General features: G+C 29.8%; 1 protein-coding gene across 1 annotated transcript in view; it reads right to left on the bottom strand.

Annotated features, from left to right (window-relative positions):
- The window catches only part of LOC114341412 (uncharacterized), a 194,714-nt gene extending 171,930 nt beyond the window's left edge, over nt 1-22,784 (bottom strand). Inside the window, exons 1-3 of the mRNA XM_050652978.1 lie at nt 22,726-22,784; nt 20,776-20,879; nt 10,372-10,494 (exon numbers count right to left, since the gene is read on the bottom strand). Coding sequence (XP_050508935.1) covers nt 10,372-10,494; nt 20,776-20,879; nt 22,726-22,784 — 286 coding nt within the window. The remainder of the gene's footprint in view (nt 1-10,371; nt 10,495-20,775; nt 20,880-22,725) is intronic.
- Between the last annotated feature and the right edge of the window lie 489 nt (nt 22,785-23,273).

Raw genomic sequence — 23,273 nt, 5'->3', positions numbered from 1 at the left:
AGTAGACCCATTTTAATTTTATTTAGGAGTACGTCAAATGTGTTTATGCTCATTCTAAGATCATGGAAAAATGGGAATTTTCGTACTGTTTGTATAAGTGATGATATTCCCCGTATGCTTTCTTATATCTATTAATGGAATGTACGCCATACTTCCTTTTGCTTTTTAACAAACACTCTATGAATGGATCATCTTCTAAAAGAAGGAAACTTCGACTCGTTCATGTGAGAGGCATGACAAAAACTGATATTTGAATCGCTTTTCGGTGGACAGCTTCTCGCTTGTCGCCCTCTACATTGTCGTGAACGATTTATCTCGCGCGATTAATCGCTCGCAAGTCGGGCGCCTAAGACCGATTAGATCTAAGACTTCTATTTATTTTGAAATAGTATATATTTTATAATGTTCTAACAACTATTCTACCAATCTATTGTTTCATATGAAAGTATAAAACTTGTAATTTTTATAAACCTTGTAATTTGTATATACTGTATTTTACAACTTGTTTGTCTTTTTGATTTTCTCTATGTCCAAATATACTATATTATAATATACTATCTAATTTAACATTTACCAATTACACACTATTGTAAGTCCTTCTACAACAAAAGTATCATTATTTTTCAAATGCAAGGACAGTTCCTAAAAAAAATTTGCAGTTACCTTTTTTGTCGGAAATGTTTTTGTAACAAAACAAACGTGGAAGTAAGATTAACGACAGAGATTGTAAAATCAATTTTTATGCCTATTTAAGTGCCATTTCCATTACGGAATTGGTGTTGATTATTGCCCCTCTAACATTCGAAGCAACTGCTCTAAACGTGTTTTAGTTTTGTTTATGTTTTGAAAAAAAAAACATGTTTTAGTGCAGTTGCAAAAAACCAGAAAAATATTTCAAATATTCAGAATTTACTATGCAATTCAACTGTACCTAAAATAATCTTTTGTTATAGATATGTGCCTTCAGTTATATTTTATGGCAGGGAGACGTGGACCTAAATTAGGTATTGTTTAACATTAGGTCTGTTCCGTTGCGAATGAGACAAGATTTTCCAGTTCAAAATAAAACTATTTAATATAGAATATGCTTATATATAATATGTATTCTCTTAAATCCGTCTCTCATACACTGATCGTACTGCGTTAATTACTTATTACATTTCTTTCATTAACTATTATAAAAGTCATCTGGAGATTGGGAAAAGAGAGCTTGCAGATTGGCAAGGATTGCAGATTGCACGTGGCAAAGATAAAGAATGGAAGGTGGAAAAAGAGATAAACGAAACAGAGAAAGATAACCTACACCATGACAAGGTGGTCTGGAAAGATAACGAAAACTTGGATCCGTACTGGAAGAGACAGGTATAGGTATACTGGATACAAACAGGAAAGTCCTATATCCTGCAGTGAACGAGCTAATTATGATGATGATGATTTGGTTATACATTTGGCTAAACATTCCTATTAGTGATTAGGGCGTACCGCGTGGGGAATGAGAACATCTCTGCCCAGTTTGTTCTACTTGAACTTCACAGCACGTATCTTAATAGTACGACAATAATATACTTATGTATCTAATAGTTGCGTTTAAAATTTAAATTGCTGCACTATTTTTATTCAAAAAAATATCTTTTTATTAACAACCTATAAAATAATGGATTTTTTCTACGACCGTTTAATAACATGCTCATTATTCGCTATTTTTTCATAGATAATAGCACCCATTACTTTACGCGTGAGTAATAATTCATTGCTCACGGGCTGAAGTTACTCCCGGGTCATTACTCACGGGCTGAAGTTAGATGCAAGTGGCGCATGCAACTTTTAATATTAATCGTATATAAACTATAAACTGCAAATAAAATTACTGAAACTTGTTTATTTAATACAATAATTATTGTAATTTATATCAATAATGATCTTCGAAAAATTTTTAAAGGAATTTTAACTGTAACAATGTCAGTATATTTTTTACGTTTATATCTTGCTTACTAAAAATTTTGACGTTTATCATTAATTTATTTTAGTGACAGTGACATTAGCGCATTTTGTTTGTGTTGATTGGAATTAACTAATATTGTGTTTATTTTTTTAACCATATTGTGTTAAATATGTTATAACATATTGTATATATATTATTATATTATATTACTATATAGGTAAATGTAAATATACATTAAAACTTTAATGAAATACGTCCACCGATAATAGCCAATTGCTATTAATTTATTAGATTCATTGACGGTAGGTACAAATTTATGCTTATAATTTTTCTGAAACGACTAGAACTTGGATTGACTATTTCTTGTTGTATTTTTAAAATACATAAGAATTTGGTAATAGTAGGCAACCAATTATTCAGCCACGTATTAGGGGTAAACAGCATTTAGGAATTTTTGTAAATTATTAGGTATAATTTAAATATCGAGTAGTTTATTCGAGTAGGTATATTTTTTACTAATTAAAATAAAAAGAGGTCGTAGAAAAAGTATAGTATTCTACTCGCATTCAATATTACATGCTCGTGAAATAATATACTATTTCTACACATTCGCACTCAAATCTGATTTGTGCCTAACAGCGTGCTACATTTACGTTTGTCCTTTGTTCCAAAGTTAAAAATGAATATTAATTGTGAGGCTAAGATTTATAGTAAAGTGTGACCTTTGTTACTTTAAAATATCAAAGTGTCAGTTTATTATAAATTGTGATTTTAATTATAGTGTATTTGTTTGAAAGTCCAATCAAACATGGTCGTGTAGCTGTAGTTGAATTATATTTACATCGCGTTTCAGTTTGCTCAGATTTTATTTTCTGAAATTTTTTATGTAAGGTGAGAAAAATTAAAATAAAGGAACATTAATTTCTATTCCATGATAAGTAAATATCCCTAATTTAACTAAAATTACGCTTACAATGCGCTACCATCATTGTTGAATGCATAAAAATATAACAGAATATATTTAGTGTCTAACATAAAGCTAGGTCACAAATTAAATCACATTCTGGGACCAAAAATAGTTCGAATGAACCTAACGTATACCTTAGAAATGTGCACATTAAAAAATTTACAGCCTTTTGAAGTTACAGAATGAAAATCGGTTTTTTCAATATATCGAAAACTATTAGAACTTTTGCATTGAAAATGGACATGTGGCTTTCTTATAGCAGGTGAAAGCAGGCTTTCAGTAAAAAATTACCGTGAAATTTGTGCACCCCATGAAAATTTTATGAGGGTTTTGTTCCCTTAAACCACCGCAAATATTTGAGTACGTTCCAATTAAATTATTATTGTGACACCATTAGTTAAATATATTGTCTGTAAAACTTTTGTGCCACTTAGTACTTTTTAGATAAGCCAGTTTTTATCGAGATGCGGCTTCTTTTTTAATGTAAATATTTTAAAATTTCTGTATAGATAGGTACCTAAAGAAGTGTGAATTATAAATAGTCCAGGGCGCATCTGTTTTGAGATGGACGTTGAGAGGTGACTCATATTTTTTTGCACAAATTGCTTGGAATTAACTCATATAATAATAATTGAGTTATCCTCTCACTCAAAAAGATCCGGAACATTGTTTAAATAATCAAAATGTCCAAAAATGAAGGAAAAATTCGATTTTTTTTCGTTTTTTGATTATAACTTTAAAAGTGTTCACTTCCGAGAAAAGTTGCACTAATATAAAAGTTGCGTAATTAAATTTCCTATAATATAGGATAGGTTATATATTTTAAAAATTGTGTCTCTTGTTGCAAAATAGCAATAATTGCAAAACAGCAAAAACCATAAAAAAACAAGTATGGGTCATTCCACGAACATACGCCTGTTTTGGATTACTTCGACAGCGAATATTTTACTGTACAACATAAGAAGTACGAAAGTAAATGGCGCTAATAATTATTCCAATAAACAACAATGTAATTTGCAATTTACTTTCGTTCTTCTTATTTTGCACAGTAAAATATTCGTTGTAGAAGTAATCCAAAACAGGCGTATGTTCGTGGAATAGGGTATATTTGCATTTTACGTTTTTCAAAAATTCATGCTACACTTAGGACCTTCATATTTTATCCAGAAAAACTTAAGACATAACAAAACAATACGGTAAATTTCATTAAAATTGGTTCAATAAATTTTGGAAAATAAATTTTGCAATCCAGCTTCCGCAAAAAAAAATAATTTGTTTAAAATGTTGCAGAACTGAAAATAAAGAAGATATCAAGTTGAATTTTTTTTACATATAGAAGAATACCGTACCTTTCATTTGCAATTTGCAAAATTAAAATCAATTAACCACCACGGAACAGGAATATTTTTAAATAAACAATAATTTTTGGTGCTACGCGCAGGACAGCGGTGTTCGATTCACAAAAGTTGATTTCCACCAAAATTTCTTCCGAGACTCAACGAAAAAGGTACGTAGTATCAATAAAAATGTTAATTCAGACAACAAACGCAATACTTAAAATTTGTCCAATTCTTGGTTTTATTGGGACAACAAAACGATGTTCATCAATTCATTATTTTCATTCGTTGAGCCAATGTAATACGTTTATTGAATGGATTAACATTCATTATGTATACCATAATATCACTTTATTAGTATTACGATCTCTGTTCACTGAGTCAACGAACAATATTTATTGATATTACGAACTCTGTTCACTGAGTCAACGAACATTATTTATTGAAACAACAACGTCGTTAATTGACCGACGAAGACTATTCGTTGTCCTAACGTATTTCGTTTATTTCTACAATTATTTCCGTTTATTGTTACAATTAATTCCGTTCATTACTGAATAATGAATTAATAATTACTGAATGCAATAGCCCAATGTATGATATTAATTGATTAATAATAATTTTTTAAATCCCCCTTTTTTGTCCTTAACCTAAAGGACTTTACACTGTGTGATTGTTCATATGATTTCACTTATACAGTGTACTGGAATAAGTGTTACCCTCCCCCCACCCCCTTATTAACTTATTTATTTTTAGCACATAAGCAAAACGCTCGGACAAGTCGATTTTTAAAATAATAGTATTTAATAATAAAGTATATTATAACATCTATGTTTCGAACTTTACACGATCTCTCTTCAGGTGACAGGCGCGGCGTAACTTTGATTTTTTTAATGGGAAATTACGTCATGTAACAGCTTATTTAAAATCGTTTGAAATAGTGATTCCAAAAATGTATAACACTTTAATTCTTTTGGAGAGCGCAGGTGCAAAATTTCGATCGAATTCTTTTTAAGTACAGTTACGGCCATTGAATAGTTTACAGGCTTACGTATCTAGGAGCCGATTTTTTAAATTATTACCTTGTTTAAACGCACCTTTTACGTCAAAGTGACGTTACCAATGGTGTACCTAGAATAGATTGATTAAAATTAAAAAATAAAAATAATATAAATATGTAGGTATATTTTACAAAGTTTAACAAAATGGAAAGTACAAAAAGAAGTTTTTTTAAATAAAATGGATTATGGTCTTAATAATGAAAACAAGGAAGTCTGGTTTAAAAATACCAATTTTACTTTATATCTATCCCAAATTATCCAATCTCTGTTTGATTTTTCATATGCACATAATATATGGCTCACGTCCAAATCTGCAGCAACTTGTCTTAAAAATCAACCTTCTTCGAGTTTGGCAATTGTTCTTGCTTTTGCGCATCATTCAAATTTATTGTAACCATTTTGGAGGAGTTTGATATCATTATTTTATTTTTCAACACTCGCGAAATTTTTGACAAGCATTGACTTTTTGAAATTTTTTGACTTTGACATTTATCAAATCGGTACGACACTGCAAATTTACAGTATTACAATATAAAAATTAAGGTGTAAACTATTCAGTGATCGTAACTGTACATTCATTTTTTTTTTGGAATTCTGAGAAAACTAATAAATATTTTTGAAAAATTTAAACGCAGAATAAAATATTACATTATTACCGAGGGCAGAAAGTCCCTTAAAATAAACAAAAAGGTTCTGTTGAATGGTATGCCTAATTGAAATTAAAAATCATACTAAATTTTCTCTTTTTCACCCCTGTGACTTATTTAAATAATCATTATAGAGGTTCTCAGGGACTTCAGACCCTCGATAATACTGAAATATTTTATTTTGCATTTAGATTTTCAAAAATAATAATTAGTTTTCTCAGGATTGGAAAAAAATGAATACATTTAAAAAGAATTCGACCGAAATTTCACGATAATAGACACACAAAAACTTCCTTCTACTACGGACTACACTTGAAAACGAAATGCAATTTATTATTCGGCACTTCGGTAACACAGAGAAGCTAGGGGTATCACGATAAGGAAAAGCCGTTAACTTTCAAATGGTCAAGCAAAACATTTATTGTCTCAACAACTACGATTATTGTCACAATAAACGCATTGATTGTGGGAATTAAATGCAGTAGTAGATTGATTAATGCATTCGTTGTCACAACAATCAATTTACATCTATTCAATAATCATATATTACTCTATATTAACAACATTTGTACATTGTTTTAATGAAATCTGTACGTTGTTACAATAAACCAAGGTAATTGCTTGTCATCTACGAAATCAAGAACGCGAGTTGCTGCCAGAATTAAGAGCATTTATTAAATATACGAACCTAAGTTATTGGCTGAATAAATTGAGTGTTATTGATTAATGTACTCTAGTTATTCTCACAATTATTATTCAGTCATTGTGACAATAACCAAATACATTCGTCAATGTCTAAAAGTTCGTTGAAACAACAAATTAAATTGTTGTGACAACGAAATACTATTCAGTAATCACTGTTAATCAATATTACGAACTAAATTTTTTTGAGTGGATCTTTTGGATATTTATCTAATTTATATTTATCTAATATATTATTTTCTTTCTCTTTATTTTGTCGTATTTTAATATTTTAATTCCACAAAAATCAAACTAATTTGATAATTGTTTGTGAAATATTGTTTAAAAAATTGCATATGTTTAAAAATAATGAACTTTAATTCTCTAAGTTAAAATATATGAACAAAGAAAGTTTTTGCAAAAAAAAGTGTAATTTCAAAGGACCGAGTATGTGTTTTTATTTTGCAATAAACAAATTTATTTATTTGTATCGAAATGTACTAAAAATTAAAAGTTATCAATCATTATCAAAGGTTATTCGAATGCCCAATCAGAGCAAACGTATCCACTGTCCTGCGCGTAGGACCAAAAATTAATGTTTATTTAAATAAAATCCTGAGGCCGTGGTAGTTACCCGATATTAGTTTTGAAAATTGAAAATCAAAGGCACAGTATTCTTCTATATGTAAAAAAAATCAACTTGCTGTCTGCTTTATTTTCAGTCCTGCAATATTTTGAAAAAATGATTTTTTTGCGAAAACTGAATTGCAAAATTTATTTTGCAGAATCTATTAAACCAATCTTAATGAAATTTACAGTATTGGTTTGAATATCATAAAGTTTGTCACGGTGAAATATAAAGGTCCTAACTATAGCATAAATGGTTGAAAACCGTAAAATGCGAATACTTGTTTTTTTTTATGGGTTTTTCGCAATTATTGCCATTTTGCACTAAGTGTGACAATTTTTAAAATTTGTAACTAATTCTATATTGTAGAAAATTTAATTACGCAACTTTTATGTCAGTGCAACTTTCATCGGAAATGAATGCTTTTAAAGTTATAATCAAAAAACGAAGAAAAAAATCGAATTTTTCCTTCATATTTTGACATTTTGATTATTTAAACAATGTTCGGACCTTTTTCAGTGGGAGGATAACTCAAATATTATTATAATAGTTATTTTCAAGCAAATTATGCAAAAAAATGTGAGTCACCTGTCAACATCCAAATGTACTAATATTTTTACAGATGCGCCCTCGTCTAAAATACGTTTTCAAATTATTACCAGGTCTCTTATAATATTACTTAACCGTTTACAAATAATATGTGGTGGATTTTACAATTGAGGCTCTCAAAGCAATAGTGGCCTAAGCCACAAATTGAGCATTGTAGATTAATATATCAATAAAAGCAGCAACATTATATCTTCGGATTAACAAGAGTCTACACAACATACCTCTTGGTAGAGGATACGATAAAAGGTCGATTTGCACCGATCTGTTTAATGGATAAAAATTATTGGATATGTAATTTAGCATATTACCAAAAAAAGATATCCGTAGGATATACAAAGGTATCCGTAATTTGAGACAAATTTTAAAATTTTAAATTTTTTTCAATTAGAAAAATATATTTGCATACTGTAACATAATTGTTAATTCCAAATAACTTTTCTTAATAACACTTTTCGATATTGTGAAATATAAAGGTACTTTACTCCTGAGCGAAATTCATATTTTTTAACATACCTCGTACAGTATTGTTAAAAAAAGAATAACTTTTTTTATAAAGTTAATAATAAAAAACTTTTCTATGTGGTTCCAACATAGTGGGACCTATTGCATGTGTATATGTCACACTTTGAAAAAGCATATCTTGCTTGAAAATACTCCTACAGTTTTTTGCAATACACCATTTTAAATTAAAGAAACTAAGCTTTCTTTTTTATTACAAAATGTATATACCTGAATATACAATAAAAAAGTTACAATGAGAAATTTAAAAATAATCGTAAAATATATCAAAAACCTTTAAAAGTATAAAATTTTGAAAAATCATAATTTACTCAAAAATAGTTTTACTCTCTTCTACAATAGACTATTTTAAAGATTATTAAAGTTTCTTCCTATTTAATATAACATTGCATATACCTAAAGCTGCGTAGAAAAAAGTTACAGAACAATGTTTGCGAAATAACAGGGAAAATGGGCCAAATCGCTGTGAGTGGCGATGTATATCGCACCACTTATGGTTACTTTAGTGAATCCGCTTTTGATCTTGTTTACGGTCGATTCTTCTTCTTTTGGTATTTTTCTTATTTCCTTGTTCTTTTCGCTTTCCCTTATTTTATTTTGTGGTTTATGTAAACTTTTTCCTGTTGAAGTTCTTTTAGTTTTTGGGTTTTTCATAATGTATTATTTTTCTCCTTCATTTTCAATTTCGATTAAACATGTTTTTCTTCCAAATTTATATACTGCTTATGTATCTGTAGTTAATGTTGTTTATGGCTGGTCTAATGACTGTTTTATTATCTGTATTATTTTCCATTCCTGGCATCACTATAAGTATTATTTATTCTTTTTTATTGTATTCTCTTAAGGGGATCGGTACAAAATTTTGGCTCCAATGCTATTTAAATGGGATTCATTTTTTTCGAATCCTAAGAAAACTAATAAGTATTTTTGAAAAATTTAAACGCATAATGAAAGATTACGTTCTTACCGAGGGCCGAAATTCCCTGAAATCTTTTTTATGAAACTAATGTTTATTTTAAAAAGTTACAAGAGTGCAAAAATGTAGTGTGATTTTTAATTTCAAATATCTCATTCAAAAGAATCGTTTTATTTTTTAAGTAAAATTTAATAAAACATTTTTGTCCTGGTAAAAGGTATATTAGTTTAAAAAGACCCTATAGGGCTACAAACATAGAAACAAAACCTTTTCGCTCTGTAACAAGAACATCATCAATATAAACGTATAAATTAACATTACATTACATAGTTTCCCACCTTTAGACGTATCAGAGGAGTATGGCAACTGTCACTGTGACAGTAGAATTTTATAAAATGCTTTTATCACATACGTCTAAAGGTAGGAAACGATGTATTGTAATGTTAATCTATACGTTTATAACGATCATTTCCACCTCCGCTAGTTTTATCTCTTTTTGTTCCTCAATGTATTATCTTTTCCATCTTTTGCGCTAGTTTGCCGGTTATTAGCGCAAAAGACGGAAAACATAATACATTGCGGAACAAAAAGAGATGAAACTCGTTGAGGTGGAACTGATCGTTATAAACGTATAAATTAACATTACATTACATAGTTTGCCACCTTTAGACGTCTGTGATAGGAGTATTTTATAAAATTCTACTGTCACAGTGACAGTTGGCATACACCTCTAATACGTTTAAAGATGGTAAATTATGTAATATAATGTTAATTTATACGTTTATAACGATCATCTCCACTTCCCCTAGTTTTATCTCTTTCTGTTTCGCTATGTATTATGTTTTCCATCTTTTGCGCTATTTTGCCGGTTATCACTGTATATAACTATGGAAATATGACTTGTATTGAGATTTGCTTTTTTAAGTATATTACTACAAGTGTACAGCAAAAAATATATTTGCATTTTTAAAAATAAAACTCACTTCATTTCAAAATTAATAATGGAAGTCCCTTAGTTTTCAAAAGTCGTATTTTTAAGTAGTTATTTATAATATTTATCTTACCCTCATTTTCATTCAGCGATTTTAGAATTTCGTAAAAGTTTTTAAACCTTCTTCGGTATTCGGATTTTAAATTTTTGAATGATCCTTCTTCTATTTTAATATTATCTTTTAACGAATCAAAATCTAAAACAAAATATGAATTGATAGTCAAATCAATAAGCTGTATTAAAATTTACTAAATTTATTTATATTTTGCAATAATTAGTGCTGACAATATAATGATAAACGATAAAACAACCTTTATAGATTCCTACCTAAAGAGATACCGTAAAATGGGGTGAGATTGATCTCCCGGGGTGACATTGATCATTTGTCGTTGTATCACATATATGTAGACACAACCGGCAACAATGTAAAATTGTTTCTGGGCGTGGCACTATTCATTTCTTGGATCTTGACTATGATCAGTTCACGTCGTTGTTAGTTTGCAATTGGCATTGGGCAGAAGTTCTGTGGCTTTGAAATTAACCATAATTTTTGTCCTATTTTTATAGTTTGTGTACTTTTGATGGTAGAGGAAGAACAGAGGTAAGTTCGCTATTTCTAGTGTTATAAAATTATTTTGTATGGTTCTGTAATAATAATTTTAAGTATCTAGCATTTTAACTGGGCCATGTAATGCGCAATGAACAACGATATGACCTACTTCGGACCATACTTCAAGGTAAAGTGCATGGGAAAAGAGGTCCAGGACGAAGAAGAATATCCTGGCAGCATAACCTGCGAAAATGGTTTAACTTAACCACTACCGGACTTTTCAGGGCAGCAGTCAACAAAGTCAGAATAGCCATGTTAGTGTCCAACATCCGTAACGGATAGGCACCATAAGAAGAAGAAGAAGCATTTTAACTAACGCCAGCTTTTTTAAGATGGCGGATAATATTGAATGGGGTGACATTGATCAAGTGATCAATCTAACCCCACGTTACGTACGTTTCAGAAATTAATTTATAATTTTTGTTACAGATTTAAGAATATCAATCAAAATGGGAAGAACGTACAAAAGACAATTAGGCAGTAGAACGTATGGCAATTTTAATGAAGAACAAGTTAATCAGGCGTTGCACGATGTATTGGAAAATGGATTATCGCTAAGAAAAGCCGCAAAAAAATACAAATTGTCCTACGGGACTTTAAATAACAAGTACCATGGAAGGAAGATTAAGAAAATAGGTGGACAATCTGTATTCATATATGAAGAAGAAGTAGCCATTATAAATAGCATTTTAACGTGTGCAGATTGGGGATATCCTCTAAGTGCAATGGATTTGAGAATGTTCGTCAAAAGTTTTTTGGCCTTAAATTAGCAGGATCGAGGAAGATTTTCAAAATAATTGAAAATGGCATATCCACTGTTCCCTTCAAGGAAGTAGTTGCCTTACTACCAGATCCGACACTTGAGACGATTTCTGATAGGATACAAAAATATCATTTTCGCGGAGCAATTAATATAAAAGAATGTTAAATCAAATTTTCTTTTTTTAATAATTGTTCTGAATTACATTTTTAGTTGTTAAAATATGTTTTTTTTTGTGTAAATAAAGAATAGTACAATAAAAATAGTGTGATCATTCTCACCCCGCATGATCAATCTCACCCCTTTGTAAAAATTTGTAAAAATTCGAAAAACTGTCTGACCGAATTAGTCAGGGTTAAGATTGATCATATTCTATTTAAAAGCACTACTGTTTCATGCTATAAAATCATCATGATCAATCTCACCCCAGTCACGGGTCTAAGATTGATCACCCTTTTTTTATGAGATAAGTGGATTTTCTTAATAATTAAAACAAAACTGGTGTTAAATCTTTAGATATTAATATAACACGTGAAGTGTTTAAATATAGAACAGTCACAAAAACGTTTAAAATATAAATCAAATAAAGTTAAAATTAATCAATCTCACCCCATTTCACGGTAAGAAAAAAATTCTGTTTGCTGTCTTGACTAGTTTTTAACCGGCCACAGGACCGGCTCAATTCTGATCAAGAAAATTAATAAAATAAAACAACAATAATATTACTCACAAACCTACTAAACACACTTACTCAGATTTTTTTTCTTTTACTCTTTACTATTTTTTTAATCTACAAAACTTAATTTGATACATTTTTTGATAACTAAAATAAGACCTTTTTAAAATTTGTAGGATGTTTTAGTGGCTCCTTCTTCTTAACGTGCCCTATCTAACTCCCCTTGACGTTGGCGATTAACATGGTGAAACTGTCGGTCTCCAGCTATTCTAAATAGTTGCTTTGCTTCTTTTATGCCTGTCCACTCCCTGATAATCTTCAACCAAGAGGCCTGTTTTCTATCAATTCCTCTGCGTCCTTCGATTTTACCCAACCTAATAAGTTGAAGAATATTATATCGGTCTCCCCTTACTAATACTATGTGTCCAAAATAGGTCCTCTTTCTAGATTTGATATTAACATAAAGCAGCTCACGAGTAGCATTTCCTCACTTAAGGGGAAACAGTAGCGATCAACAGGTAGCAAAAATGCGTTACAAGATTGCGGCTGTAATTTTGAATATTTTTTTCTACATATTTGGCACACATATTCGTAATATAATAAAGAATGGCGGTACAGAGCAAAATTTGAAAAATATATTAATATGTGGAAATTACTCTGTAATTAAATACAATTTAAAAAAAACGATCCTGTACCGCCATTAAGAAGAAGAAAAAAAATACACTTTCTTCAAATAAACTTTTTTATCCGATGCCTAGATTTTGTGTCGTTTTGGAACTACTAAAATTTTTTATTTCATTAGTAGTTCCAAAATGACACAAAATCTAGGCATCGGATAAAAAAGTTTATTTGAAGAAAGTGTATTTTTTTGTTCTTCTTAATGGAGGTACAGGCTCGTTGTTTTCAACGAAAACATTTCGTTTATAAATTCGCAAAAGTCTGTGTGTTATTGCGTTGTCGCTCCTGAAATACTCAGATCAGATTTATCGATGGATTCTTATGTAGTTTCTTCTTCTGAATCCAAATATCTGAAGACGGCATTTCGATATTTCTAACCGTCTTCGAGATAATCGACCCCAAAGTGTAAAATGTGACGTCACAATCGGGTTATTTTCTTCCGACACACTACACGTCCAGCTGAAATCGTTGCTATTAAGTAGGCTAGTTTTTTAATCTCGATTTGTTAAGCAAAGCATAATAGGTTATTTACATTTGAGTTTGACACTTCGTGAATGTCAAACTAAATTTTAAATTAAGTATTAATAAAACATAATGACATTTGATAGTGAATTTAATTATTATATAAAATAAATAAGATGTTCAAAAATACAATTTGAGTATATTTTAAAAGCAATAATTTATTGACAGCTAAAAAGGTATATACGAGTATGCGGCCTCCCCTTTATGATAAAAATGGACTGTTCCATTTGCTATGAAATTAAAATTTAGTCGGTTCGCTAAACTCGACACAACTGGCTACTGATTTTAGTAGGTAATTTTTTTGTTTTTGCGAATTTTGCCATAATTGACAAAATTACTAATTATTTAGTAATTATTAACTAATTAGTAATTATTTTTTTGCCAAATTGGCAAAATTATTGACTAAAATCACTAACCAGTTGTGTCTGAGTTTAGCGAATCGACAGTATATGAAAGAATATTGTTTGGTATAAACAATTATGGTCTGATATGTGCAATTACATCTTTCTAATAGAAAAAAAATATTTGAAGATTTTTCTCAAATTATGGATATCAGCAACATTTTCATTTATAACTCTTTTATTTTTAATTTGACGAAGAAAAGTTATTCTTCATAAAAAACTCTTCATGTTCTAAGATTTATGATGCAGCCATCATATGTAAAATTTTATTAATTTTATACCAGGTATATAAAAAATATGAATTTCGATCAAGAGTGAACTGCCTTTATAGTTCATAACATTTAAATTAGAATGATATAGTTGCACATTAAAACATAATTATTAATTCTAAACTACTTTTCATAATAGCAATTTTCCATATTATGAATTAAAATACGTAAATAAATAATGTTTTCGTTATGATAATGCTCGCATTTTCAGCTTGTTTTAATATTGTATTTAATTACAGAGTAATTTCCACATATTAATATATTTTTCAAATTGGGCTCTGTACCGCCATTCTTTATTATATTACGAATACGTGTGCTAAATATCTCGAAAAGTATTCAAAATTACAGCCGCAATCTTGGGACACGTTTTTGCTACCTGTTGATCGCTACTGTTTCCTCTCAAGGACTGCCACATTTGTAAGCATAGCCGTCCATGGTATTTTTAGTGTACGTCTGTGCAGTCACATTTCAAAGCCTCCAAACGATTAACGGTGGATTTAAATATAAATTGTAAACTGTAAATATATAAAAATGTATAAACATTCTCATTTTCTTTGAAAAACGAAAATGCAGCAGTTGCATAATACTCTGGTTAAAGCGGAGAGTACAGGAAGAATCTATACCGGTTTCGGAGATCTTTTTCCCCTAATCAGTAAACCCATATCCTCTTCTCTCCGCTTTAACCATTTACCATAGCTTGGGCCTTCCCGAATTGCAAAGAAAGAAATGTCACGGATGAACTAGGGCCATCTACCAAAAAATAAACTAAGTTATCAATCGAAGTAGCGCAGAAAACGACAATAAATATCGCCTCTGTACCACCAGATTGACAACAGGTGGAATACTTTCTTTGGTTACACCTCCTGAGATTTTCAAAATTTATAAATCATACAGGGTGCCGAGGAAATTGAGATGAGAGAATTTTCAAAGCTCCAACAAGAAAGATTCATTAAAATTCAAACAAAGATTCATTGTTGGAGCTGAGTAGATGAGTTGTGAATTATTTAAAATTCTCTCATCTTAATTTCCTCGGCACCCTGTATGATTTATAAATTTTGAAAATCTCAGGAGGTGTAACCAAATAAAGTATTCCACCTGTTGTCAATCTGGTGGTACGGAGACGATATTTATTGTCGTTTTCTGCGCTACTTCGATTGATAACTTAGTTTGTAAATATATATTTAAAAATATAACCATCCTGTCAGAACATGGAAAACTGAAAATAAATTGATACATTAGATCGGATTTCATAATATCGGAAGACTACCAAATTATTAAGAGTTAACCCTACTGACGTGAATGTTTCAGGACGTAGACACTGACTTGCGGTGTGTCATACCGTTGCCTACTCTCTACTCTCCTTTGTTTTTAATATAAGTTTGTCATATATCACTGTATTTGTTTTTACATCAACTACGAAATAATTCTTCATACTACTGTAAAATAAAATACTGCTCCAAATAAAATAAACTTTATTTTTTCAAGAAAATTATGAACGCATGCATAATTTAAAAAAATGGTGGAGGTTCATAAAAAATCTTGATAAACTGAATTACAAAAAAACTATTGTTAACTAAAAAATTGTAAAACAATGTTGAAAGTACTTGAAAGTAGAACAACTTGCTGCCATTCTAATATTAAATAATACTGAATGGACTACTTTAACTAGAAAATCGTAAACACTGGCATGTCTGTGGTACGTGATACCGCCAGAAAACGTTACATCAACGTAGCTGAAAGACTAAAACCTTCCAAAATTGCAGCAGTTGGGAGGAAGTACAATTACACACAACTTGAAGGTACACAGATGGTGTTCGAAGGAATCTTTTATAAAACAAATTTTACAACAAAATATATTTTCGACAAGGCATGGCATACCGCATGTCACTGTTTAAGGGTAAATAGTTCGCAATTGTTTTCATAATATCTCCATTGGACATTGAGTGATCGCCATTTAGTTTTTGTGACTGAAAATCGTACTAGTGTCAAAATAATTGCACACGCCGCACACGTAAGTGACACACTGTTGCTATTTGGTAAATTGCAACATTTTGAATGATTACGACACTATAACATCGTAAAAACTATCAGCAAGTTTCAGTTACTTTTTCTGTTTTCAGTTATCCAAAAGTGTATTATTTAAGTTTTACATTTTAGAAAAACATACTCAGTCAATATAGATTAAAAGACGCATTGGCATCGCAAGATCAGGACTAATAAACTTGCAAAGCATATAGTGGACCCGAAGCTGCATAGTCCATATAAAACTCCGACTACGAATAAACAAGAATTCTTGAGACAGATAAAAGCTACGTGAACTCAAACTGTGGATGGATGGCGAATGTTAAATATCAGTTAGATTAGCGAAATGACCAACTTAGTAAAAATACTAAATCATGAGAAGTAAAACAGTACGTCTTATACCATACGCGTGCAGCTTATACTTACAAGAAAAATAGATGGGAAACGATCGTAAAAAGAAAACGCAGGACGGAAGGGCCGCCCGAGAACTTTATCGTACCGATCTATTATCGTTATCGTACTAGATACTGGCATTCTATAGAAATAACACAGTTACTCGTTATTTTGATATGTTAGAGACACCTTGTATACTTGAAAATATTTTATGGTTCTACGCATCATTAATTCCTGCATTTGAGAAAATGTTGATGCCATATTTCGGGGAGATACTATAGATTATTGCAAAAATCAATAGAATATTAGTCATACTTTCATTTCAAATTAGATCATGTTTTAGAGATATTAATAGTTTATAATATTTGCATTTTCATTCTATTTCTATTACGCCAGTCAATGCGCGAGGGTAAGAACAAGATATTACCTATGAATCCTATCCTACTGCATCGATTATGAAATTTTGGGAGTAGCCCAATCTCCTAATTCAAAGTCTATCCTATATACATATACTATGGCCCTTTTATCATGGGGGCGGTTCCCACCCCTTCTCAGGAGTGGAACATTTTATTTTCGAATTACATGAGAAAAAGGAAGATTTTTAAGAAAATTTAAAAATGATCTCTATAATTTGATCTTATTTTCTTTAAACCTTTGATTTTAACCCCGTCCAACTTTTTAAAAGTAGAAACAACACTATATTAAAAGGTATTGCAGAAGAAAAACGATGCATTTAAATTCTTGTGGATGAGGGGTTAAATATGTGTACTTATTATGTATGTATTTTTCCTTAAAGTACATTACCCATATATTTTTTGCACTATATCTCGCTTAGTTTGAATGTAACCAACATTTAACGGTGCTCGTTTTAAAGGCCTTTTCAAACACTACAAAAGGCGTTGGTAGCATTATACACCTAAAACCTACCGTTCCTCTCTTATTTCAAGTTGAATACACCAATTTGAGCATGCCCCAAAAAACAAACTATTTTCACCTACCATATCTCTTTTTGTATTATAAATAGAAGATTTACGAAGGAACGAATCTCTTTGTTATTTATAATATAAAACATGTTTTATACAGTATTTTTAGTTCGATGCATAGTTTTTAAGGTATTCACAAAAAACCGCCCAAAAAGGTGTCGTCATTTTACAATGAATATGGCCAGTTTTCAACTACGCATAACTCAAAAAGTATTGAGTTCTCAAAAAAAACTATAGACCAGTTTTTGCTTAGAAATAGGTTCTCTAGCCATTTCCGTGGTTATCATGACCAGCAAATTTTCCACCCCCTTGAAGGGGTGGGAACCGCCCCAAGATAAAAAGCGCCATAGCATTTAGGGTAGATTTTGTTTCTGGAGCTATTCCCTACTTACTGCGAAAATATCAAGTAAATCGATATAGTAGGATGGAATTCGGAGCCAAATACCCTCATTGACTGCCCCATTGCTCTGCTATCATATGATCGGGTGAGAGAGGACACATAGAAGATTATAGCAAAATTCTATTTACTGTAACTTTTCCAAGTTTTTGAGCTACAGCAATGAGTTTTATGTTATTGGAAAGGTAATTGTGCATTCTTTCAAAATATGTAAAGATATACAGGGCGGATCTAAAAAATTACGATTTTTTTTTTCATTTCCGGTTCAACCGGAAGCCATATTTTGGGTAAAATTAATTGAAATAATAGATAATAAAGTATCATATATGTCTGCCAAATTTCAAATTTTAGTTTCTATTACAGAGGAAGTTACGGGCACTCCAATATTTTTTTATAAAAAATTCATAACCCCCCCCCTATGGGGATTTAAAAAATCTAGCTAATGTCTTTCAATTTACCGATAGGATGTCAAAAATATATCAAAAAATAAACAAATTCCTTGGAGCCATTTTTGAGAAAATCTAGTTCAAAGTTATGTCAAATTTTCACCCCTTAAATATAGGCAACCCATAACTTTTTCTGAAAAACGATAATATCCCATCTTTAGGCTATATAACGACTTTTTCAAATTAAACTTATCTTAAACAAGTTTTTAGATAGGTAAGGAAATGTATCGGGTGGGCGGTCGGCGATGTTGTCCGCCATTTTGAATTTGCAAATGTCAAATTCCCAAATTTCTATTTAACTGTCGATGTGCTAACTTTAAGTTCAATTTCATTCGTTTCGGTCAAAATTTGCAAAAATGGGTCCCAAATAACCCCACTCTTTCCGCCCCACCTTTGAGAGGTTTTTTTTTAAGCTTAGTTTCTCGACAAAATTCTCTTAAACTTACTCATACCGAATTTCATCAAAATCGGTCCAGTAGTTTTTGCTGGGCGGTGGCGACATACGTACGTACGTACGTACGTACGTACATACGTACGTACATACGTACTTCCGACATGTTTTTTTTATTTGCTTTTTAGACTCAGGGGGACTCAAAACGTCGAAAAAAAGTGAAATTTGAAAAAAAAAATTTTGCACGATCCTATAACTTTATCTATTATACTACGTATGTAGTACGATAAAGTAAAACGTAGGTGAAAAATAGAATTGAATGGACAACCTTCAATGAAATAATTAACAACAAAAATGAATTATCCATAGTATTTAATCTTATTTTAGTAATATACGCAATAATATTTTCTAATCTACTACTTAGTAACACGCATCGTGACTCTAGCTTTAATTGATTTTATTTTGATAATATAGAATTATAAAACATGTCATACAAAGATTACATATTAGGTATGTTGCTGTATAAAGACCTCACAACTTTATGCTGTAGCTACGTGCAGATTTTCTTGTGACTGTCTATGTTAATTCTTATTAACTATACACTTTGACTTTGATATGTTTTTAGTCTAATTAAGATTTTATATTTGATTAACTAAAATAGGGTAGCACCCTGGGTTGGTTGTATACCATGTAGTTAAAAAACTCTAAACATGAAGTTAAAACACTTCTATGTAAAAGGTATATTTACTAAAATTTTAATAATTTCAACGGATTAAATAATTTATTTAATCCGTTGGGATTTAAAAAAAAATTAATAAATATACCTTTTACGTAGAAGTGTTTTACTTCATGTTTAGAGTTTTTATACTTGATTATTTTGTGTATATTATTATGTATGTTTATATCGAATAAACATTATTAGTATTAATATTAAAAATGAATCTCCTGCGTATAGACAAAAAAATACTTAGGTATATGCCTAATATGATACGTTAAGCTATTTACGTTACTAGATACGTTAATCGGCATCCTTCTGACTTTTTTTAATTATTTCGTTATTTCTTTATTTTTTATTTGGTCGTGGTCACATCATAGTTTCTTAATGTTGTTGTAAAGCTATTTTCTTGTGACATTTTTATATTTAACTATTTTGATTGGGAAATAAGCCACAATTAAATTGAAAAAACAATTTTATTAACGTTTCGACGCCCAAACCGGATGTCGTAGTCAAAATACAAAATGTTACTAAATTAAACAAAAATATTGTTGCTTAATCAAAAATTCTTCTAATAATTTATTTAATCTGACTCATTAGTATTATTAGTTTTGAGAGTAAAATAAATGTAAGACAAAATACTTACGACGTCGGGATAGTATCACGAGGTTTTTTCCTGGTTTTCCCTCGTGATTTACTATGGAATCTCTAACACGAGAATTTTACTGTCACCGTTGTCTTTTTAAAGATAGATCACATGCTATGATTTTTTGTGGCTGATTTTGTGGCTTAGGTTGGGGTTGATTTCATGCAATCGAATGAACTATCTTTAAGTAGAGTCGTCCCAGGAACGCAACTCATAATATCTAATATTGGCAATATCATTTTAAAGTCTTGTACTTTAAAATGTATAATATATGTCTGAATTGCCGATATAAATGAGTCGGATTAAATAAATTATTAGAAGAATTTTTTATTAAGCAACAACATTTTTGTTTAATTTAGTACTATTTTGTATTTTGATAACGACATCCGATTTGGGCGTCAAAACGTTAATACAATTATTTTTTCAATATAATTGTGGCTTATTTCCCAATCAAAATAGTTAATCATAGTTTCTTTTTATGTTTCTTTCTTTCCTTCTTACCGAAAATATCTATTAATGTCCTGTATTAATTTTATTATAATACATAATAAAAAACAAATGCACTTACTATGTTTCTTTTTTCTATACAGATAAAGTTCGTCTACTGTAACATTTACAGGGAATGAAGGCTTCCAACCCGTCCTGGAATCTCCTTCTGGAGCATGTTTTACACTAAAACAAAAATAAAAATTTATTACTATTATAAAAACAAAACGAATTTTCCTTATAACAATAGATTTGAAGTTTTCCTCATGTTATTACATTTATGTCTCAGAATTGATGACTATTTTTTTATTTAGTTTATTAGAAAATAAGTTATTATTGTATTATTCAAGATTATGAAAGACGATGTAATAATAAACGATTTACTTATATCTAATCTTCAAGTAATGAAAATCTGTTGAAGAGAGGTTGAGAAGAAAATTAGAAATTTCCATTGGAAATACACAAACTTTAAATTAACAAAATCACAAAGATCAAGTGATTTAAATGTATCCAAGAGATTTAGAAAAAATGACAAGACAACTATACTAAAATCACAACAACGATGCACTAGAAATAAACAAACCAAGGCACGTTGAATGTTGGGAGGAGCACTCCCGAATCATGACTTACAATGTAGGTACCTATAAACTTTGTAAATCATGTTTTGGGATTTACAATTATATAATATATAGTATACATTTACATTTCTAGTATATAGTATATAGTATATAGAATTTAGTATATAGTATATAGTATATAGTATATAGTATATAGTATATAGTATATAGTATATAGTATATAGTATATAGTATATAGTATATAGTATATAGTATATAGTATATAGTATATAGTATATAGTATATGGTATATAGTATATAGTATATAGTATATAGTATATAGTATATAGTATATAGTATATAGTATATAGTATAGTATATAGTATATAGTATATAGTATATAGTATATAGTATATAGTATATAATATATAGTGTATAGTATATAGTATAGTATATAGTATATAGTATACAGTATACAGTATATAGTATATAGTATATAGTATATAGTATATAGTATATAGTATATAGTATATAGTATATAGTATATAGTATATAGTATATAGTATATAGTATATAGTATATAGTATATAGTACATAGTATATAGTAGTGATGTAAAATTTCCGGGAAGATTTGAACGCCGGAAAGTTTCCCGAAACTTTCCGGGAATATTGGAAGCTTTCGGAAATTTATGGAAATATTGCATTTTTATTAAAATTATTATAATAAATTATACAAATCAGTAGTTAGCTTTACTTTATGTTGTGGTATTACGACTACAGAAAAATCTGTTAAAAATTAAATGTCCAAAAATACTTTTAACATTTATTTAACTTAATTAAAAAAAAATAATCTGAATATTTTTTGTATAATATACGTCTGAATTGCCAATATAAATGAGTCAGATTAAATAAATTATTAGAAGAATTTTTTTACTTAGCAACAACATTTTTGTTTATTTTAGTAGTATTTTGTATTTTGACAACGAAACCTGATTTGGGCTTCGAAACGTTAATAAAATCATTTTTTTGGTAAAATTGTGGCTTATATTAAAAGTAATTAATTATAAAAATGCCACAAGAAAATAGTTTCAGAACAACACTGAATACTTTTGTTATTAGTCATTATATTAAAAATAAAAAAAGTTATTTTATTTAAAAAAAAATATTAAAATAAAAAAGATAACACACAATAAACAAACCAAAATTGATTATATAGGAACTTACTTCAGGTAATCTGTATTCCTATACCTATAGTATTAAAGCTGGAACGTTTTTCTTAACTAATAATAACAAAAGACACTACAAAATTCTTAGGAATTATAATTATAAAATATATAAATAAGTAAGTCTATTCTTGTAAGTCAGAGAAATTTTCTTCACACAAGCTGGACTCTGTATTATGAAGAGAATATAATGAAGAGTCTCTCTCCGTCTTGCTTAAACTTTCATTTTCTTATATAGATTTAGAGTCTTGCCCTGGTTCCAACAGATGAGTTATAGAAAGGCTCTCATCACATAGGTACCATTTCTCCATGTTTATGATCTATTTGGAGTTTTTCATTATGAGCCATTATACATTAACTTCAGTGCTCTATCTATTTCTCCTTTAATTATTGTGTATGAAAGAGTATGTGCTATAATTATACTCTGTTTCTGCGTAGGAAGCTGGTAACTCCAGTATTACAATTGCCAAATCTTTTAATGAAGTTTTGGTGCACATTCCTTGTCACCAGCTTATACAATCTACTGATCGTGCTGAAAGCAAAATAAAATCCATTGACCAAAGGTCTGCTTTTGCACAGAACTTTGTTAGTTCTGTAAAAATGTTTTCTTTTTCGTCAATAAACTTGGGATGAATGGTTAATATCTTGTCTATAGACTTAGTCCAGAGAAATAAGATTTTTCTCGTGACACATCCCCCTCCAGGCCGAAACCAAATTTTTTGAGTAGTATGGACATCTACATTAATAACCTATATGTTTCCTGCAGCCGATTTTGATGATATACATAGTTATAAACAAAT

The sequence above is a fragment of the Diabrotica virgifera genome, chromosome 6, assembly GCF_917563875.1.
Source record: "Diabrotica virgifera virgifera chromosome 6, PGI_DIABVI_V3a".
Taxonomy (NCBI): Eukaryota; Metazoa; Arthropoda; class Insecta; order Coleoptera; family Chrysomelidae; genus Diabrotica; species Diabrotica virgifera.
Note: the sequence above shows the minus strand (reverse complement) of the source record. Positions and strands in the feature narration are given on the sequence as shown.